We start from the raw sequence: 18,464 nt of genomic DNA on the forward strand, positions 1-18,464 counted from the left end.
AAATTATTTCACTTTCCGTGTATAAATATGTGTTCTGTATTCATTATCCAATAACAAAGTGTATAAGTCGAGAAACAAAGCGTAGCGCGTGCAAGTATTCGTTTAAAAATCGTACCGCTCATTTCTTACTCTATATATGCGCATACGGTACGAGAATTGTTCTTTGGCATTCTCAAACAGTGACAGACAATACTTGAGCATGAATCAATGGACGTGAAAGAATTCTTTTTTATTTTTTTTTAATCAACGACTAATTTAATATGTATGTTGATAAATATATTTGTAATGAAATACTAGTAACTAAAAATAGAATACTAGAGTAGGGAAGACAGGGTATGGCCATGCTACTTTCTTTTAGGTCAGCAAAAATTTTGGTAATTTACCTGTTGGTATAACTAGTGGTGGGTGCATGGCATCGTGCCTAAGTAACAGTTATTATTAAAAAGGATCTAACAACAAAACTTACTCTTCAAAATCAATTTGGTCTACAGATATTGTTCATGTAAAGCGTTGACTCAATGTAAATATGGAAACTTGTTCGAACGAACATACTTCATCTTTCCCCTTTGAACCCTGTCTCAGAATAACAACTCTAACTTTCACATTATTATATCACAAAATGAAGTCGTATTCAGGTATCCTGCACACTAAATTGGCATGAAAATAACATATCAAATATCGAAAATGCAGGTACTGCGATGGTTGATTGAAAGAAAATCAAAACTTTTACCAGATAAAACAGGTGTTGGTATATAAAACCTTTTTGAAGCTAATGTAGAGGTGCTTCACAAATAAGTCCAACTTTGTTAAGATGCAACGACTACTTTAAAAGATTTTATGAAATATTACCGTGGTACATTTAAAATTTTACAATCCACAATTATTTGGAAATACTTTTCGTAGGAGAAGTAATTAAGGGTAAAAGCAGTATACATAAATCAAAATTTGAAGAACGACCAAATAAGTTATCAAGAACAATATACAAAAGTCAGAAAATGTCCACCATATACCCACCTTAGCCTTAATTACACAACCAGAGATTTTTATACATGAATCATATCATAATAGGTTATAAAATTGTATTAATTTTGATTGCTATATATAGTGAAACTTATGCCAAGGATTGCAAGTGTAAGGTTTATGCCAATATTAGGATATCAACTTGATTTTTTCATTGAATGAAGTGTAGGACTATAATTAAAACGCATGAATTTGAAACCAAATTAAAAATATCATTGTTTTGTTGTTTACGTCTGATTAATAGACCCTGGCAATGCATATTTTCATTTTGTCAACAAATGTGTGTGTAATTATTCAGATGGTGACAATATACAATAAAATGCTGTCAGTTATCTATGCAATTATTAAATAAAAACAATGATAAGTGATTTAAAGATGACTGTAAATAATATGACATTCTCGAAGTAACTTATGTACAGAGCAATAACTCCATTTCGATTTGGAATCCCAAGTCTCATTTCTATGTCCGAATGTTGAATTTCATCACTTTCTTCTACAAGTAAAGATTCAGTTTGCTCGTCAGTAGCATCTTCTTTTTTGTTAAGACTACTTTGATGACACTTGCCCTGGCGAACGCAGATCTGTGGATTTCCACGAAAAAACAAAGATGTTCAAACTTAAGGCATAGGAAAAAAAATCATTAAGACCGAAGTTCCAACTTCATTGTCCAAATATTGCATATATCAGTTTCTTCTACAAGTAGAAATTCTTGATCGTCAGTGGCATCCACTTTTTTGTGAAGATCACTTTGACAACTTTTGCCTTGCCTTGCCTTGCAGAAGCATTACGACAGAAGTTTGACGAGAGCATTGTAGACAATGCTCTCACAAAAAAAAAAACAAGATTGTTTAAAATTAAGGCACAGAAAGCAAAAGCACGAAAGCAGAAGTTCCAACTCTAATGTCCAAATCTTGCATTCTATCACTTTCTTCTACAAGTAGAGATTCAACTTGATGGTCATTGGCAGGTCTGTGGACATCCATGAGAAAAAAACAAGGATGTTCAAGCTGAAGCATAGAAAGCAGAAGTCTTACGACAGAAGTTTGAAACGAAGACAATGCTCTCGAGGAAAAAAACAAGGATATTCAAAATTAAGGCATAGGAAAAAAACATGAAGACAGAAGTTTTAAATTCAATGTCCAAATATTGCATTTTATACCTTTCTTCTACAAGTAGAAATTCAGCTTAATCGTCAGTGGCATCTTCTTATTTGTGAAGACCACTTTGATGACTTTTGCTCTGCCAAAAGCAAGTCTGTGGACTTCCATGAGAAAAAAACAAGGATGTTCAAAGCTGAAGCATAGAAAGCAGAAGCATTACGACGGTAGTTTGAAACGTAGACAATGCTCTCAAGGAAAAAACATAGAAAGCAAAAGCGCGAAAGCACAAAAGCAAAAATTTCAACTCCGATGTCCAAATCTTGCATTCTATCACTTTCTTCTACAAGTAGAAATTCAGTTTGATCGTGTGGCATACTCTTCTTTGTGAAGACTACTATGATGACTTTTACTCTGCCAAAGGCAGGTCTATGGACTCTCATAAGAAAAAACAAGGATGTTCAAAGCTGAAGCATAGAAAGCAGAAGCATTAGGACAGAAGTTTGAAACGTAGACAATGCTCTCAAGGAGAAAACAAGGGTGTTCAAAATTGAGGCATAGAAAGCGAAAGCGCGAAAGCACAAAAGAAAAAGTTCCAAATCCAATATCCAAATGTTACATTCTACCACTTTCTGCTACAGGTAAAAATTCAGCTTGATCGTCAGTGGTATCTGCTTATTTGTGAAGACCACTTTGATGACCATTGCTCTGCCTAAGGCAGGTCTGTGAACTTCCACGAAAAAAAACAGGGATGTTCAATTCTCAAGGAAAAAACAAGGACGTTCCAAATTGAGGCATAGAAAGCAAAAGCTCGAAAATACGAAAGCAAAAGTTTCAACTCCAATGTCCAAATGTTGCATTCTACCACTTTCTTCTACAAGTAGAAATTCAGCTTGATCGTCAGTGGCATCTTCTTATTTGTGAAGACCACTTTGATGACCATTTCTCTGTCAAAGGCAGGTGTGTGAACTTCCACGAGAAAAAAACAAGAATGTTCAAAGCTGAAGCATAGAAAGCAAACGTAGACAAAGCTCCCATACAATGGACCTGCCTTCCAAAGAAGATATAATTAAATTTCATCAATTTTCTAAAATGTCAGTTGTCATAAGTTGACTGACAGAGTTTTCCTCTTGGTATAGTTCAAGAGATAATCAGAATAGAATTTTCTTTGTACAAATCAAAGAATCTCGCCGTGTTGTCGTGAAATGCTAAGAGCACAATCTTGGCATTAATTAAAGTCAATTTATGCATACCGACACCGACAACCAACTACCATTGAAGAAGTAGAGAAGTGCTTCTCTATCCATACTGACGGAATAGAAGTGGCGTGTGATAAATCTAGTAACAGTTCACACATTAAAAGCAATTTATACCTTCGGGCCAAGTTCTAATTGTGGAGATGTTTTATGTGAGATATTATGTAGTTCACGGAGAAGGTCTTTCGATTGACTAACGATCTACTAAATCAAATAAGGTTTAGTTGATCCGGCAAGCCTATGTATAACAATGTCTTTGTCCTTCTATTTTTAATACGATCATTTATTCGAAAATTATAAACTTGGAGTAAATTGAAAACGTTGCAACAAGTCAGGTCCTTCTGATCATTTTGTAACTAAGTTAGAAGTAATAAATATATGAATATTTATTTTTATGTTGAGTATAACGAAGCTTTTGTCAATATTTTTTGTCAATTTTTTCATATAATTTATTTGATTTGGAATAATTTTAAATATACAAGGTGTATTAATAGACTGTAGTTAATATAACAACAGATATTAATGAACAAATGTAGTTGAATGATATCAATTAATAATCATTATTTAAGGAGGTATTCTAGTGTAGATATTCAAAAAAATCGTTTTTTTTTTAATTTCATATTTTCAAAGTTTAACTGTCTAAGAATATGGGTACGAGAAGGTTTTTGAGCTATTTTCGGAAATAAAGGCATTTTACTGACTCGGTCTCCAAACTGGTTTGTCAGGGTCTAATCGGACAAAAGGCATTAGGAAGTCATTAGACGAATTTCAGACAGTTTATCACCAAATGAATTATTAATTTGATGTATAGGTTCAGAAACTCAGAACAATAATGAGAAAATAGTTTTTTTGAAGTAAAAGAAAGTCCGATGCATGAAGCAGGAATGGCAGATTAAATAAAAGAAGTATAACATATCATTTTATGACTTTGACAGCAAAGAACTTCACGCAAAACTTTAAATGTGTTTTTCTTAGAACAGACTTTTTCAGTACTGTTGACACCATTTCTCGAATTGTACTCGACCGATGTTGTACCAATTGAGATGTTCAGAGACTCTTGTTTATAGACTTATCTGTAGCCCGAACTAGCATCATCCCCGAATTTCTATTTTCACTATATTTATCGAACACTTTTTTTTCAAACAGTCGCCGCAAATTTGTAAAAAATTTTTTACTCATCGCTAGTAGTTCGGGCGATTGCGACATCATTGTAATTTAAATCTTTTTATTTCTTTTATTTCGGATGGCTAGGAGGGCTGAGACTGAGGTGCCAATTTTTTTAGACCCCCCCCCCCACTTCATCAGCTCCCAGTTTTTTCAATTTTCAACTTTTTTTAAATTTTTGTATTGTATTTTAATAATACTACTAATAAACAAGTGGTAAAAAATGGATAGTAAAAACATTCATTGCTTTCTTTTACGACACTTCGAAAATGACATAAAATTCATCGCTCTACACTAAAATATCCCCTTAAACTTTGGTGAAAGCAAAAAACTATTTCTGAAATAAACAGTTGAATATTCTATCCAAATAGCTAAATCTCAATTCTATTTCATTTATGTCAATTATTTACACATATCAGGAAATGCAGGCCTTAAGGAATATTGCCACTTACTACTACTCTAAGTATTTAATAAAGCCTTTTGAATGGTATATAGTATTTTATAAAAAAAAACAAATGAAAACCAAAAGTCAAATCGGGATATCAAAAAGTTATTATTTCAAACTAATTGAATCAGCCCAAATTTGAAATCGAAAAAAAATGGAAGAGCAGCAGACATCAAGTAAAATTCCCAAAGGAATATATCCATTCTTTTTCATTGGCGTATTTTGGGGCATGTATTACGCATCAAACAACGCTATAACGCGTATGTTCATGGTGAACAAAATTGGCTTTACCAAAGCCGAAACAACGTCTTATTTTCGTTATCGAAGAATAGGAACGTATTTGCTATATCCATTCGGAGCATTGGTCACTGAAAGTTATGGAAACAAGTACTACATTCTAGGATATGGATTCTTTAGAGGTATTATTGCTCAATCGTTATTTATTTTGGAAGCATTGCCAAGTCTCCGTTCAGTGGCCAAAGGAATTGTATATTTTGAACTCGTATACCATTTAATTAATAGTTTTATATTGAGTCGAACACAATTCGTATTCGAAGGAGATCAATTTAAACTACCAGAACAAAGAGCGGCTCTGATGAAGTACTTTAGAATTAACTACATAATACAAAACTTTGCCTCACTCGTTGGACATTTTATATCACCATTGGCAAAAACGAAAGTTCCATGCTTAGGAGAGCAAGACTGCTTCATATTGCCTTTTGGTATAGGTATGATATGTGTTATTTTATGTCTGATCATTTATTTAGCTGGTACTCCTCTTTATACTATAAATAGAACTACACGTAAAACAGCCCAAAATATTGTCCGATGCATATGGTATGGACTCAAGAAGTCGATTCGAGAGCGAAAAACTAACCCTCAGGCCCATTGGTTAGACCATGCTGAACCCAAATTTGGAACTGAATTAGTCGTTGACATCAAAACCGTCCTTAATATGCTCGTTATATTCTGTTGCATTCCGCTCTATTCCGGTGTTTACTTTATGGGTCAAGATGAATGGATTTTTCAAGCGAGCAGAATGGACGGACAATTTGGATCATACACATTCATAGTAGAACATTTTGAACTTTTAAATCCCTTGTTAGCAGTTATTTTAATGCCTATTTGTCAATATGTTATAGACCCATTGATAAAACCATGTAAGTTAGATAGAACCTTCCGAAGGATGATCTTTGGAGGACTGATGGTGGCCTTAGCTTTCTGGATTTCAGCCTTTTTAGAATCATGTATTAAAATAAATTTGCCGGTTTTGCCACAATCAAACGAGTTTCAAATTAGAATATTCAATGAACTTAATTGCATTGCAGTAATAGAAGCACCAAGTATTACATCCAAGCCTATTGTCATGGGAGTGCAAGAAAAGTATACCAATAAACATATACCTAGCAAACCATTTCAAATATTTCCATTAATTGTAAAGGGAACATGCTTTTCGCAAATAAGCGAGATGATCGAAGCAAATGGCGGTACTGCCGTGTCGATATTGTTGAAAATTGAAGATGGAAATGCAGTTGCCATCTCTTACAATGAGATTCTTGAGAAGTCCGAAGCCGGTCAGCCCATTTTATCTGTTATTGGAGCTAAAATCGAAGATAGTGTCATTGCCAGAGATTCCAAAGGTGTAGATGTAGCAATGACAGTAACACCAACATTAGTTGCTGGCGATCTGGTGGTTATCGATACAAAGAGAACAGTGGAAGTTGTTGTAGAGGAATATAATTTAATTTTGAATGAAGCGTCAGTCCTAAATTTTCATTTATACCAAGGCGGTGTATACCTCATCACCATATCTGGTACAAAGGCAAATCTCTTCGTGATCACGGAACCTAATTCAGTGCACATCTCTTGGATGTTACCTCAGAGCATATTACTAATATTTGGAGAGATTTATTTCTCACTTACATTTTTCGAGTTTATCTACAGTGAAGCTCCACCATCTTGTAAGATATTGGTTGCATCCTTACAATTTTTTGCAGATGGGATTGGTCAATATTTCGTACAGGAAACGCTACGTATTCAAGGAATGGATTTAGATCATAAACTTTACATGGAAGCTACTTTGCTGGCGTTAAGCATGGTATTGCTTATGATTGTTGCAAAAAGATTTAAGCCTTTAATAACAAAACAAATTCTATTTTGAAGACAAAAGGACTCTATTGCAATTAAAGCATGAACCAAACTAATACACTTATTATAGCTAAAGTAAATTGTTTGATAATAAGTTAATAATATAATAATTTTAGAAAGCTAATGTAGTATTTTTTTGTTTTGTGGTTTTTTTTCAATATTTCAATTTTAAAATATGTCTAAAATTTAATCAAAATATTAAAAAAAATCGCTTTATTGTATATACCAAATTGCTGTTTTATTATTAACACTACATTACAAGATCCAAATATCGATTATTTCGGAAATTTATCAAAACTTCAGCTTGCATATGCAAAAAAAGTACAACAAATATTAGAATTTGAACTCTCAATTTCAACATATTATTAACTTCCCGTAGGGTAAGTTATAGTGATCGTAAAAAATTGAAAATAAAAATTTGTATATATATTTACGTTTCAGAGGTTTCTGAAAATTTTGGCATATCTTAGAAATGCCAAATAGAAATAGTGTGTGTGCGGATACAAAATTTTGTCGACGATTTCAGGAACACGTATCAACCGATTTGAATAGTTCAAAAAACATTCTATTTCGAAGATACGGGGCAAAAGTGATAATTAAGTTTTTGAGAGAACGGACGTCCGGTTTGAATTATTTAAAAAAACATATTATTTGTATTTAATAAACAAAGAACTGTTCAAATTTTTGGAAAAGAGGGTCCAACGGTTCGGAGTTTCAATAAAAACTAGTGAGGATAAGCATTGGTACGGAACCCATAGGAATGTAAACAAAATTTATACTTATTGTTAAAATCTCTATAAAATATCTGATAATTTGATGTGCATATGTCTAATGATAATTTTTGACCGCCAGATGGCATTTTTTTTTTTAATTTTTTTACTAGATCTCCGAAACCGCTAGACCTGCCTTCATGAAAATTAGATCAATTCTTCATCTTGTTAATATAAGTAAAATGTTTTTTGAAATATTCAAATCGGACGCTTCCTTCTCTTAAAAACTGAGTTACCGTTTTTGGCACTTTTTGCCCCATATCTTCGGAACGACTAGACCTGCCTTCGCCAAAAACTAATCAGCACGTCTCCTTATCAATACGAATCGAAAGTTTTTTGAATTATTCAAATCGCTTCATCCGTGTTCCCGAAATCGTTGACGAAAATTTGTATCCGAACACACATACACACACGCACACACATACACACACACACACATACATCCATTTTTTCTAAGGTATGCCAAAATGTTCAGAAACCTTTGAAACGTAAAAATATATAAAAATTTTCATTTTCGATTTTTTTGCGATTACTATAACTTGCCCTACGAGAAGTTAAAAAATATTTCGAAATATAAAAACAAATTCAAATTTTTCAAAAGTCAAATTTTTTTTAATTTTCAAAATTCACAAAAATCTAGTTTTTTATTTCAAAGTTTTCAAAAAAATTAAAAAGTTTTCTAAAAATTTTAATTTTCAATTTTCTTCAAAAATTTCAAAATTTTCAAAAATCTATATTTTTCAAAGTTTTTAAAATAAATAAATATATATATATATATATATATATATATATATTTCTAATTTTTTTTTTGATACAGAAAGTTTCAGCAATTTGCCTTAAGGCACAATGCCATACACGCTAATTAAGACAAAGCTAAATTTTTATTACAGATCATTTTTAACACAACTGTTTAGTTATTCATTTAATTACTCATAATTATTTAGTATGTATGAATGGTCTTAAACCACTTTCAAAATACGCAACTTCTATAGATACTTCTAAATGAATTTTATAGTTCTCGTATTTTATAGTATCTCGGAATTTTATTACCATCATCAATAAAAGTGTGCGATACATTTGAAATCATAAGCAACTCCCAATCAGTATAAAATCAACTATTAATTAAAACCTTCTAGAAATCAACGTTTCTTGTAGAATATCTTGTTGGTCGACCTTTGAGGAATTTGCAGAATCTGTATAGATCTGTACAGATCTGTACAGATCTGATATCCGTGTGATGAAGAACATAGGTGAAAGGGATATTTTCATCACAGAGAGATGGATTGAGGAGTGTCCATTTCGAAATTCATTATAGACTCTTGATTTTACGCGTCGAATCATGTGTTTTATGCAATTTCTTACGAAATTCCTCAGATGATATAAGAAAATTTACACGAATGCAGTGAAGAAGGTAAAAGATACATACCATGCAACATACATACAAATAGCGTTTAATGCAAAAGCAAAGATTGTCTCTCAAAACTAATCAAGGTGAGTCCTTATCGAACAATGAATAATGTATAAATCAGTGCAGCCTTTTTTGACAAAACGTCCACGAAGGTCTTCTTTCTGAACTTCTTCTGAAGGTTAAAAATAAGCTTGACAATAAATCGTAATGCCCAGATAATGTTCACTAATCAGTAAAAATCCACTTAACTTTTTGATATCTTCATAGCAATTCCAATATTTTCATAATTTAATAAACTTTAAAAAAAATAGTTCAAATACTTTTTTTAAAAAAGTGTTTGAAAAATTGAAGAAACTAACTAAACAAAATAGTAATTAGTGCATAATTAAAATTATTTAAAAATAAGTACCAAAAAAGAAGTAAAAAAAAATAAAAAATTCAAGAAATTGACTCCATCATCAAGTGATGGATGTCACATACAGGTAACTATTTCTAAAATTACAATACTTATCAAAACTAATAATCCTTTTCTTCACATTATTTGGAGGTCTGAAATCATGGTGCCTTTAATTTTTTGAGACCACCGACTCTTAGAAAATTAAAATTTGTAAATTTAATTTATCTATTTTTAATTCTATTAATTTCCACGTAGGGTAAGTTATAGTAATCGCAAAAAAAACAAAAATGATAATTTCTATTTTTCTTTACGTTTCAAAGGTTTCTGAACATATTGGCGTACCTTAAGAAAAATGATGTGTGTGCGTGTGTGTATGAGTGCGTGTGTGTTTGTGTGCGGATACAAATTTTCGTCAACGATTTCGAGAACACGGATCATCCGATTTGAAAACCATTCGATTTCTACTGATAAGGAGACGTACTGATTAGTTTCTGCATAGGCATGTCCAGCCATTTCGAAGATACAAGGCAAAAAATGACAAAAATGTTAATTCAGATTTTGAGATAATAGAGCGTCCGATTTAAATGACTCAGAAATATTTTGTTTGTATTGATATAATAAAGAACTGATTAAATGTTTGGAAAGGCAGGTCTAGCGGTTTCGAAGTTACAATGAAAAACAGTAAAAAACGCCATTTGGAGGTCAAAACTGATCATTAGACATATGCATATTAAATTATCACATATTTTAATAATAAAGCTGTGAATAATTTTTAATAGAGAAGTATGAGTTCGTTTTACATTTCTATGTGTTCCGTACCAATATTTATCCGTTAAACTGCGCTGAGGCGCTTACGCGATTTGAAAAGTTCAAAATTTTCAGAAATATAAAAATTCGAAATATAAAAAAAAATCACATTTTTCAAAAAAGTCAAAAAAATTTCAAAATTCTCAAAAATCCCATTTTTTTCGAAGTTTTCAAAAAAATGAAAAAGTTTTTCAATCATTTTAATTTTTGGCACAGGAAGTACCAGCAACTTGCCATAAGGCACAATGCCATGCACCACTAGTTAATTTTTATTTTTTTATCTAGATTCTTAAAATATTAGTCAATAGCTTGTAAAAAAAAATGTAGAGCGAATATATTTGGTGTGTTTTTTCGGATTTTCAAAGATTGCATGAAGTTCATGCCTCTAGACCAGAATACCCCCGTAACAGAAGAAAACTATCACATCATCAGAATTTCAAAATTTTCAAGAAAATTTCGTACCATTTGTTTGTAGTTCTTTGTATCTGTGTCCAACATTTATGATTGTCATCGTACACGACTAGTTATTATTATTAATATTTTTTTATTTTTATTATTTTTGAACAGTAATCAGAACCTCAAAGTCCTATAAGCTGTTGTGCTGATTTTGACTTAATACTAGTCTGTTTGATAGATGGCAACCCAAACAGTTGTCAGATCTCTGTATGATATATTATTATAACAATTTCTGTAATAGGGCGAGTATTTTTAATGGTGCAGCAATGCCGGGTGAGGACTGTTTTCACTTGGAAGCATATTGCTATCTATATTTCCAAGTGAAAACCGTTGTCACTACTGCTTGACAGTAGGCTCATCGAACCCAGGACCCCTGACCCAGGTCCAGTCGTTCTAGCCACTTACCTACGAGCAACCCCTTTTTCTTTGTATGTTCAGGAATTTTACTCACAAGACTCTCCAACATTTATGATTGTCATCGTACACGACTAGTTATTATTATTATTAATATGATATTGTTTTCGAAACCTGTGAGAGCAGTTGACACAAGAGGGTCATTCGCACAATGTACCTACGGAACGGAAACATCATAGCGACCGAACGACCGACCGACGGCGTATGACCTGGATAATAACAAACCGCGTAAAATAATAGTCGACACTTCAAAATGCCGTTATTGTGGAAGAGCAGCAGATTTCGTTATGGACATAATCGGAAATTAAAAGAATACTGGAAAATATGAAGGAATATTTATAGTTACTGCTATGTCCGCTGAACACTCCTATATCCTACTGTTGTGCCATACAGCGTGAAAACGCGTATATTTATTATATTGTTGCAACCCAATGGTTTAACGATAACTAATATATTACTAACTATAATATATGCTACGCATATATCCGATTCTCAGTTTCTCAACATTGTATTCATCCCAAGAATTGTATTAACATTGTATTAACATTGTATTAACTCATATCGAGTAACAAAAGTATTATAATTAAAAATAGGATCGATGAACTTTTTCCTAATGCGTGCGTGATCTTCTGCATACGACGCAGTAATTCCTATGAATTTCGATCGGGGAATCACATAATTTGCATTCGCACATATAAATGAAATTTAGTTATCATATCCTAAAAGGAGTAAAGCCCCTCTTCTAAACAAAAGGTTATATAAAGCCAAAATGTAACTTAATGTGGGCAGTTGTGTAATTTTTGTATAGATGACGACATCTCAGAGTATTAATGAACGGGAAAATAAAAGTATACATGAAGAATATTGTGTTTAATTTGAACTTATTATGATATTACAATAACATCTAACAAAATTGGTTGATGAAGAGAAAAGCTAATCGGCGCCCAACAATATATTATCACTGAGGAAGTTTAGAAGTATATAAAACAAACACCAACAACTATATATCAAGAACGTTGAATTTTATTTAATAATATCAGATACTTTGTGAGACGAAGATTATATGTACACCTAAGTCTGTTTTTACACGGTCTTTCTGTACACGGTTTTGATATAACACGGTTTGAAAATTGAATATTTTTAATTTTTTTACACGATTTTATTCCATTTAGCACGATTTGAAATTTTATGTACTTAAATTTTTTTGTCAAATTTAATTTTTGCGATGTATGTTCATATCACAAAAAAGTTCTTATGAAAGAAAAAAGTCTGAAACCATCTATAGTATCGATAGTTTGCGAACACTAGCTTAAAGATTTAAGTGAATTCCCCTTTAGCGCGTACAAACAATTTTTACTGGATAAAGCAAATGTGAATAGCACTAATTTAGGGGAATTATTATTAAAATAAACATGAATTCTTGTTCTTGAAAATTCTTGTTTTTCACTAATTTTAATAGGTTTTAGAGAGTAGGACAAATCACCCATTTTTGTATAAGATCAATGTCTTTTTTTACACGTTTTTTTTTACACGGCTTCTTCTGGAACCAATCTCCGTGTAAAAACAGACTTAGGTGTATTTTTATTCTAAGTTGTTATCTCCAAGGCGTCCGCAGTGCAAGAGAGAGCAATCCTCCGTCGTCCATGATCGGAAGGGCTTCGGAGGTCTTCGGAAGGCTTCGGCTTTGTTGTGTGTTGCCTGTGTCTAGCGCCATAGGCACGGTCTTTATAAGATAATTCAAGAATTGGCGCGACACTACATTACATTAGTGCGGACACCACTAGGATACGAGCCTAGGATAGACGAAGGGTATCGGGGATACACGAAAATGTCCGAAGATTCGCGAGGAAACAGAAAAGAACTGTAGAAGGTTCAAAAGAAAATCGCCACTTGATCTTAAGGGGGTAGTTCTAGCGTAGAGGGATCAACTTAAGATCATTTTTAAATCATTGTAAACTAGTGGTGCGTGACATCGTGCCTTAAGGCAAATTGCTGAAACTTTCCGTACCAAAAATTAAAATTTTTAAGATTTAATATTTTTTATAACTTTGAAAAAAAAAAGATTTTTGAGATTTTTAAAATTTTTGAAAAAAATGTCCTTTTTGAAAAATTTGATTTTTTTATACTTTGAAATATTTTGGACATTATGAACTTTTTTCAAAGCTACGCTTCGTTCTCGGAATCACACACACATACATCCATTTTTTCTGAGGTATTCCAAAATATTCAGAAACCCAGAACCTTAAGAAAAACTAATGGGTTGCATGGCATCGTACCTTAAGACAAATTGCAAGAACTTCCCGTACCGTAATCAAAAATCTTGGTACGAAACCCAAAAAAAATTACAACAAATTTGTACACATTATTAAAATCTCTACAAAATATCTGATAATTTGATGTACATATGTCCAATAAACATATTTGACCGCCAATTTTTTTTAAATTATTTTTATTGAGAGTCCATAACCGCTGAACCGGCCTTCCCAAAAATTTAATCAGTTCTTTACCTCGTCAATACAAGTAAAATGTTTTTTGAATTATTAAATTCAGACGCTCCGTTCTGTTAAAACCTAAGTTAGCGTGTTTGATCCATATCTACGGCTAGACCTGCCTTCGCCAAAAACTAATCAGCACGTCTCCTTATCAATACGAATCGAATGTTTTTTAAATTATTCGAATCGGTTGATCGGTGTTCCCGAAATCGTCGACGAAAATTTGTATCCGCGCGCACAGGCATGTCTAGCCGTTCCGAAGATATGAGGCAAAAAGTCGCAAAAACGGTAACTCAGTTTTTAAGAGAACGGAGCGTCCGATTTGAATAATTCAAAAAGCATTTTACTTGTATTAACAAGATGAAGAACTGATCAAATTTTCATGAAGGCAGGTCTAGAGGTTTCGGAGATCAAGTAAAAAAAAGTAAAAACTAATGCCATTTGGCGGTCAAAAATGATCATTAGACATATGCACATCAAATTATCAGATATTTTATAGAAATTTTAACTATAAGTATAAATTTTGTTTACTTCCTATGGGTTCCGTACCTATGTTTATCCATTAGACGGCGGCGCGGCGCTTACACGCTTCGATATTTCGTCTCTATGCAGTTAAAGCAGTACGATTGCTTTGAAAAAAAGTTCAGAATTTCCAAAATCTTTCAAAGTAAATTTTTGTCAAAAATTTATAGTTTCTCAAAAATCTAATTTTTTCAGAGTAAATTTTTTTCAAAAATGTTAATCTTTTTAAAAAAAAATCATTTTTGGTACGGGAAGTTCCAGCAATTTGCCTTAAGACACGATGCCATGCGCCCCACTAGTTTAAAAAGTTTTACAATTTTCAATAGATTTGTTAGTATTTCTTTTCACAACCTCCAATCTTATTTAATTTACAAACACGAAAGTATCATGTTATATATTATCCCATTACTACAAATCCAATTAGTTTGTTTGTCGAATTCGGTTTAAGCTCGTAAAATATGTATTCCTTTACGTTTCTGTTAAAGAAACTAATTGAAACATGACATGTGAAATATAACATATAATTCGTCAACTAGTACTTTATATAAATAAATATTAGACTAACTGAATTATTAATGGACTGAAATGTTTATTGCCGGCTGGTTGAAACCATTTTGGATACAAATTTTCGTCGACGATTTCAGGAACACGGATCAACCGATTTGGATAATTCAAAAACATCCGTTTCGTATTAATAAGGAGACGGGCTGTTTAGTTTTTGGTAAAGTGCCAAAAACTGCACTTCAGTTTTTGAGAGAACCAATTTTACTTGTATTGACAAAATAAAGCACTGATTTAATTCTTGGAAAGGTAGATCTAAAGGTTTTGGATAACGAGTGAAAAAAGAAAAAAAAAAGCTATTTGGTGATCAAAAATGAACTTTAGACATGTGCACATCAAATTATCAAATATTTTATAGAGATTTTAATAATAACTACCAAGTTTACATTTCTCTGAGTCAATCCGTTAGACTGCAACGGGGCCCTTACGCTTTTTTTCTCCTATAAAAAGTTTTTTTTTTTCAAGTGTTACAACTAGAAAAAAAGCCAACAAATAAAATTCAGTTACATAATCGAGACAATTTCTTCATTATAAAATTTCCATTGCGGTTAAATGACATTCAAGATCAGAATCTTGCAAAAACAAGATAATGAAACTAAAACTAGATCAACTTCGTCATCTCAGAAAGCAAGTTTTTCAATATTGTTCAAAAAACTGAATGCTCAAAAGAAAATTTACTGTTATTATAAAGTTTAAAACACGTCTGTAATTTAAACACTCTAAAAACGTCATACGACAGTTTATAATGGAATAATAAATTAATATGCGAAAGAGAATGAAGATTCATTATTATACATTGAATTCACATCACGCATTGTTTTGATAAATATGCTGTAGAATAAATAAATAAGAATTCAAGATAAAAATATTAGGTCGTTCGAAAAGAATTTCATTGTCTGCTGTATTGTATTAGAACTTTATGAGCTTCTTCGTGGCACTGGAGTAAGAACTTCGATCTTGCAACCACTAGGTTGTACTCCTGTATCGGGCGGGTTGATATCAATTTCAACTTGAAAATTTAGATCAAAATATGATTTCGATTGAAAATGGCTTCTTAAACATTGCTGCAATGTACATCTTTATATCTAATATGAATATAAGGACACAATAAGAAATTAACATTTTTAAAAAATATGAATAAAACGGCTGGACCGATTTTGACGAAACTTTTTTTGAGAAGGTAGCTGATTCAATTCGCCGTAACTTAGGCTACTTTTATTTTGAAAGCATCTTATTTTATAATTGGACTTCATAAAATAAAGACCTAATATATACTATATATACAGATATTATAATTTAATTTATATGCTACTACAATATGTAATATTATGTAAAAATACACCTAAAAATATTTATTTTCGTCGACTTCATGAACGCGGAATACCCGATTTGAATAATTCAAAAAACATTCGATTCGTATTGACGAGGAGACGAGCTGAATAGGTTTTGGCAAAGGCAAGTCTAGCAGCTTCAAAGATACGGGGCAAAAAGTGCCAAAAACAGTAACTCAGCTTTCAAGGGAACGGAGAGTCTGTTTTCAATAATTCAAAAAGCATTTTACTTGTATTGACAAGATAAAGAACTGATTAAATTTTTGGGAAGGCGGGTCTAGCAATTTCGGAGATCCAATAAAAAAAGTAAAAAAATGCCATTTGGCAGTCAAAAATGATTATGAGACATATCCATATCAAATTACCAGATATTTTATAGAGATTTTGATAATAAGAACAAATTTAGTTTACATTTCTATGGATTCCTTACTATTCGTTCGGCTGCAACGCGGCGCTTACGCGCTTTTATATTTCGTCTCTATGCAGCTAACACAGTGAGATGACTTTGAAAATTTTAAAATTTTTTCAATTTGAAAAAATTTTTAAGTCTCTTTTAAAAAATTTAATTTTCGGTACGGGAAGTTCCAGCAATTTTGCTGCACCACTAGCTTTTTTTTATAGCTTATTGGTCTTGTAATCTGGTTATTTTCTAATTATACATTGACACTTTCTTTATATAATATATTTTAAAAGCTGATTTTATTATTTCCAATGAATGTATACACCACTTGTTAATAATATAAAAATGAATGCAAACTTAAATTAATAATAACTAAATGAGTTATATATGTCGGAATTAAAGAGGGTAGTGCATCGGTTTCCGTAGTGTAGTGGTTATCACGTGTGCTTCACACGCACAAGGTCCCCGGTTCGATCCCGGGCGGAAACATGATTTTACATTTTCAATTTTTCTATCTTTTTGGCTTTTGGATATTCTGTTGCAGTAGTTTTAAATTAAATTAATAAATGCATAAAATTAATATATATTTTTATTTTAAACATTTAATAACAAACTTTAGTTAAGTTTACAATTTATATAAAAAAGAAAAAATCGACATCGTGTAAATAGGGGGTCTAAGGCAAAGCCCAAGGGGTTCACGACACAAAAAAGTTTGGGAATCGATGGTCTAAACGAAAATCCTAAAAAAATTATAAGCTTACAACAAAAAGTGTTTTGTACCAATAATATTTTAGAAATAATCATAAAAAATCTTTAAAATTTGTGATAAGAAACCGCCCTTTTAGGATATACAAGCGCACGTTTGTGCAACAAAATTAATACAACTACAGATATTATAAGTTTGTTTGAAAAAATAACAAGGAAATGACACTGATCAGGTTTTAAAGTAAACTAAGGGGCCGATTCTGCCGTAAAATAGACCAATGTTACGTAGGGGTTATGTTACATGGCGCTTCTCATACAAAATGGTACTAAGTGCTGTCAAAATGCCATGTGGTTACTGTGCTGTCAGACTTTTAAGGTAGACAACCTAACCTAGTCAAAAAAACAATGTTATCATAACTGCATGTTTGTGATCTGGTATAACATTTGAGTGTTGTTGCATTTTTTGTGTAAAATGCCTGATCGCACAATAAATACATGGCATTTTATTTAGTACCATTTTGTGCGAGAAGCGATACGTAACATTGGCCTATTTTACGACAGAATCGGCGCCTAAAATTTTATTTTCAAAATAAATCATCGAAAACCTAATATAAGTGCATATTTTTCAATTCTTACTGATTAAAACAATTATATACAAGTATCGGAAAGTACATGCAACTTCCTTAAGGCAAACAAAATGCCACTTACACCTAGTGTTTACATTAGGAGCATATGGCAATAATTAGAAGAGAAGTATAATTTCAAAAGTAGAATTATAGCATTCTTGATCCTCCCCCCATTAAGCAATGCCTAAAGGCGGTTTCAGTGAGAACCAGATGCCAAGGCAAAGCGGAGGTTTTAGTCGGTATTATACCCAGGCGGTATTGAGTCTAACATACCCAGACAAAAGACCTAGTCTGGGATGCATAAAGGTACTTCCTTCGCGATACCATAAAAACCTATTTTTTATAAATTTAATTAAATATTGAAAATATTGAAATACTCTGTGCACAATTTTTGGAAAGATTACCTTACAATTAGCATTTCCAAGAATTTTGGCATTTTTCTTTT

The 18,464-nt window shown here is 32.1% G+C and overlaps 2 protein-coding genes and 1 non-coding gene across 6 annotated transcripts in view; 2 read left to right on the forward strand and 1 right to left on the reverse strand.

Annotated features, from left to right (window-relative positions):
• The window catches only part of LOC113377881 (unconventional myosin-XVIIIa), a 286,825-nt gene that overhangs the window by 266,135 nt on the left and 2,226 nt on the right, over positions 1–18,464 (reverse strand). The gene's annotated exons all lie outside the window — the stretch shown is intronic.
• Positions 5,137–7,143, forward strand: LOC113374673 (peptide transporter family 1-like). The gene has a single exon (XM_026614649.1). It carries the CDS (start codon positions 5,137–5,139, stop codon positions 7,141–7,143), a length of 2,007 nt encoding a protein of 668 aa, XP_026470434.1.
• Trnav-cac lies at positions 17,105–17,177 on the forward strand. Its single transcript has one exon. It is a non-coding gene; the product is annotated as a tRNA-Val (tRNA).

This window comes from Ctenocephalides felis, unplaced genomic scaffold (assembly GCF_003426905.1).
Source record: "Ctenocephalides felis isolate EL2017-DRISC unplaced genomic scaffold, ASM342690v1 CF-g0.4_SCAFFOLD_01886, whole genome shotgun sequence".
NCBI lineage: Eukaryota > Metazoa > Arthropoda > Insecta > Siphonaptera > Pulicidae > Ctenocephalides > Ctenocephalides felis.

Excerpts from the sequence above, each read along its gene's own strand:
- LOC113374673 (XM_026614649.1), top strand. The coding sequence starts at position 5,137 with ATGGAAGAGCAGCAGACATCAAGTAAAATTCCCAAAGGAATATATCCA.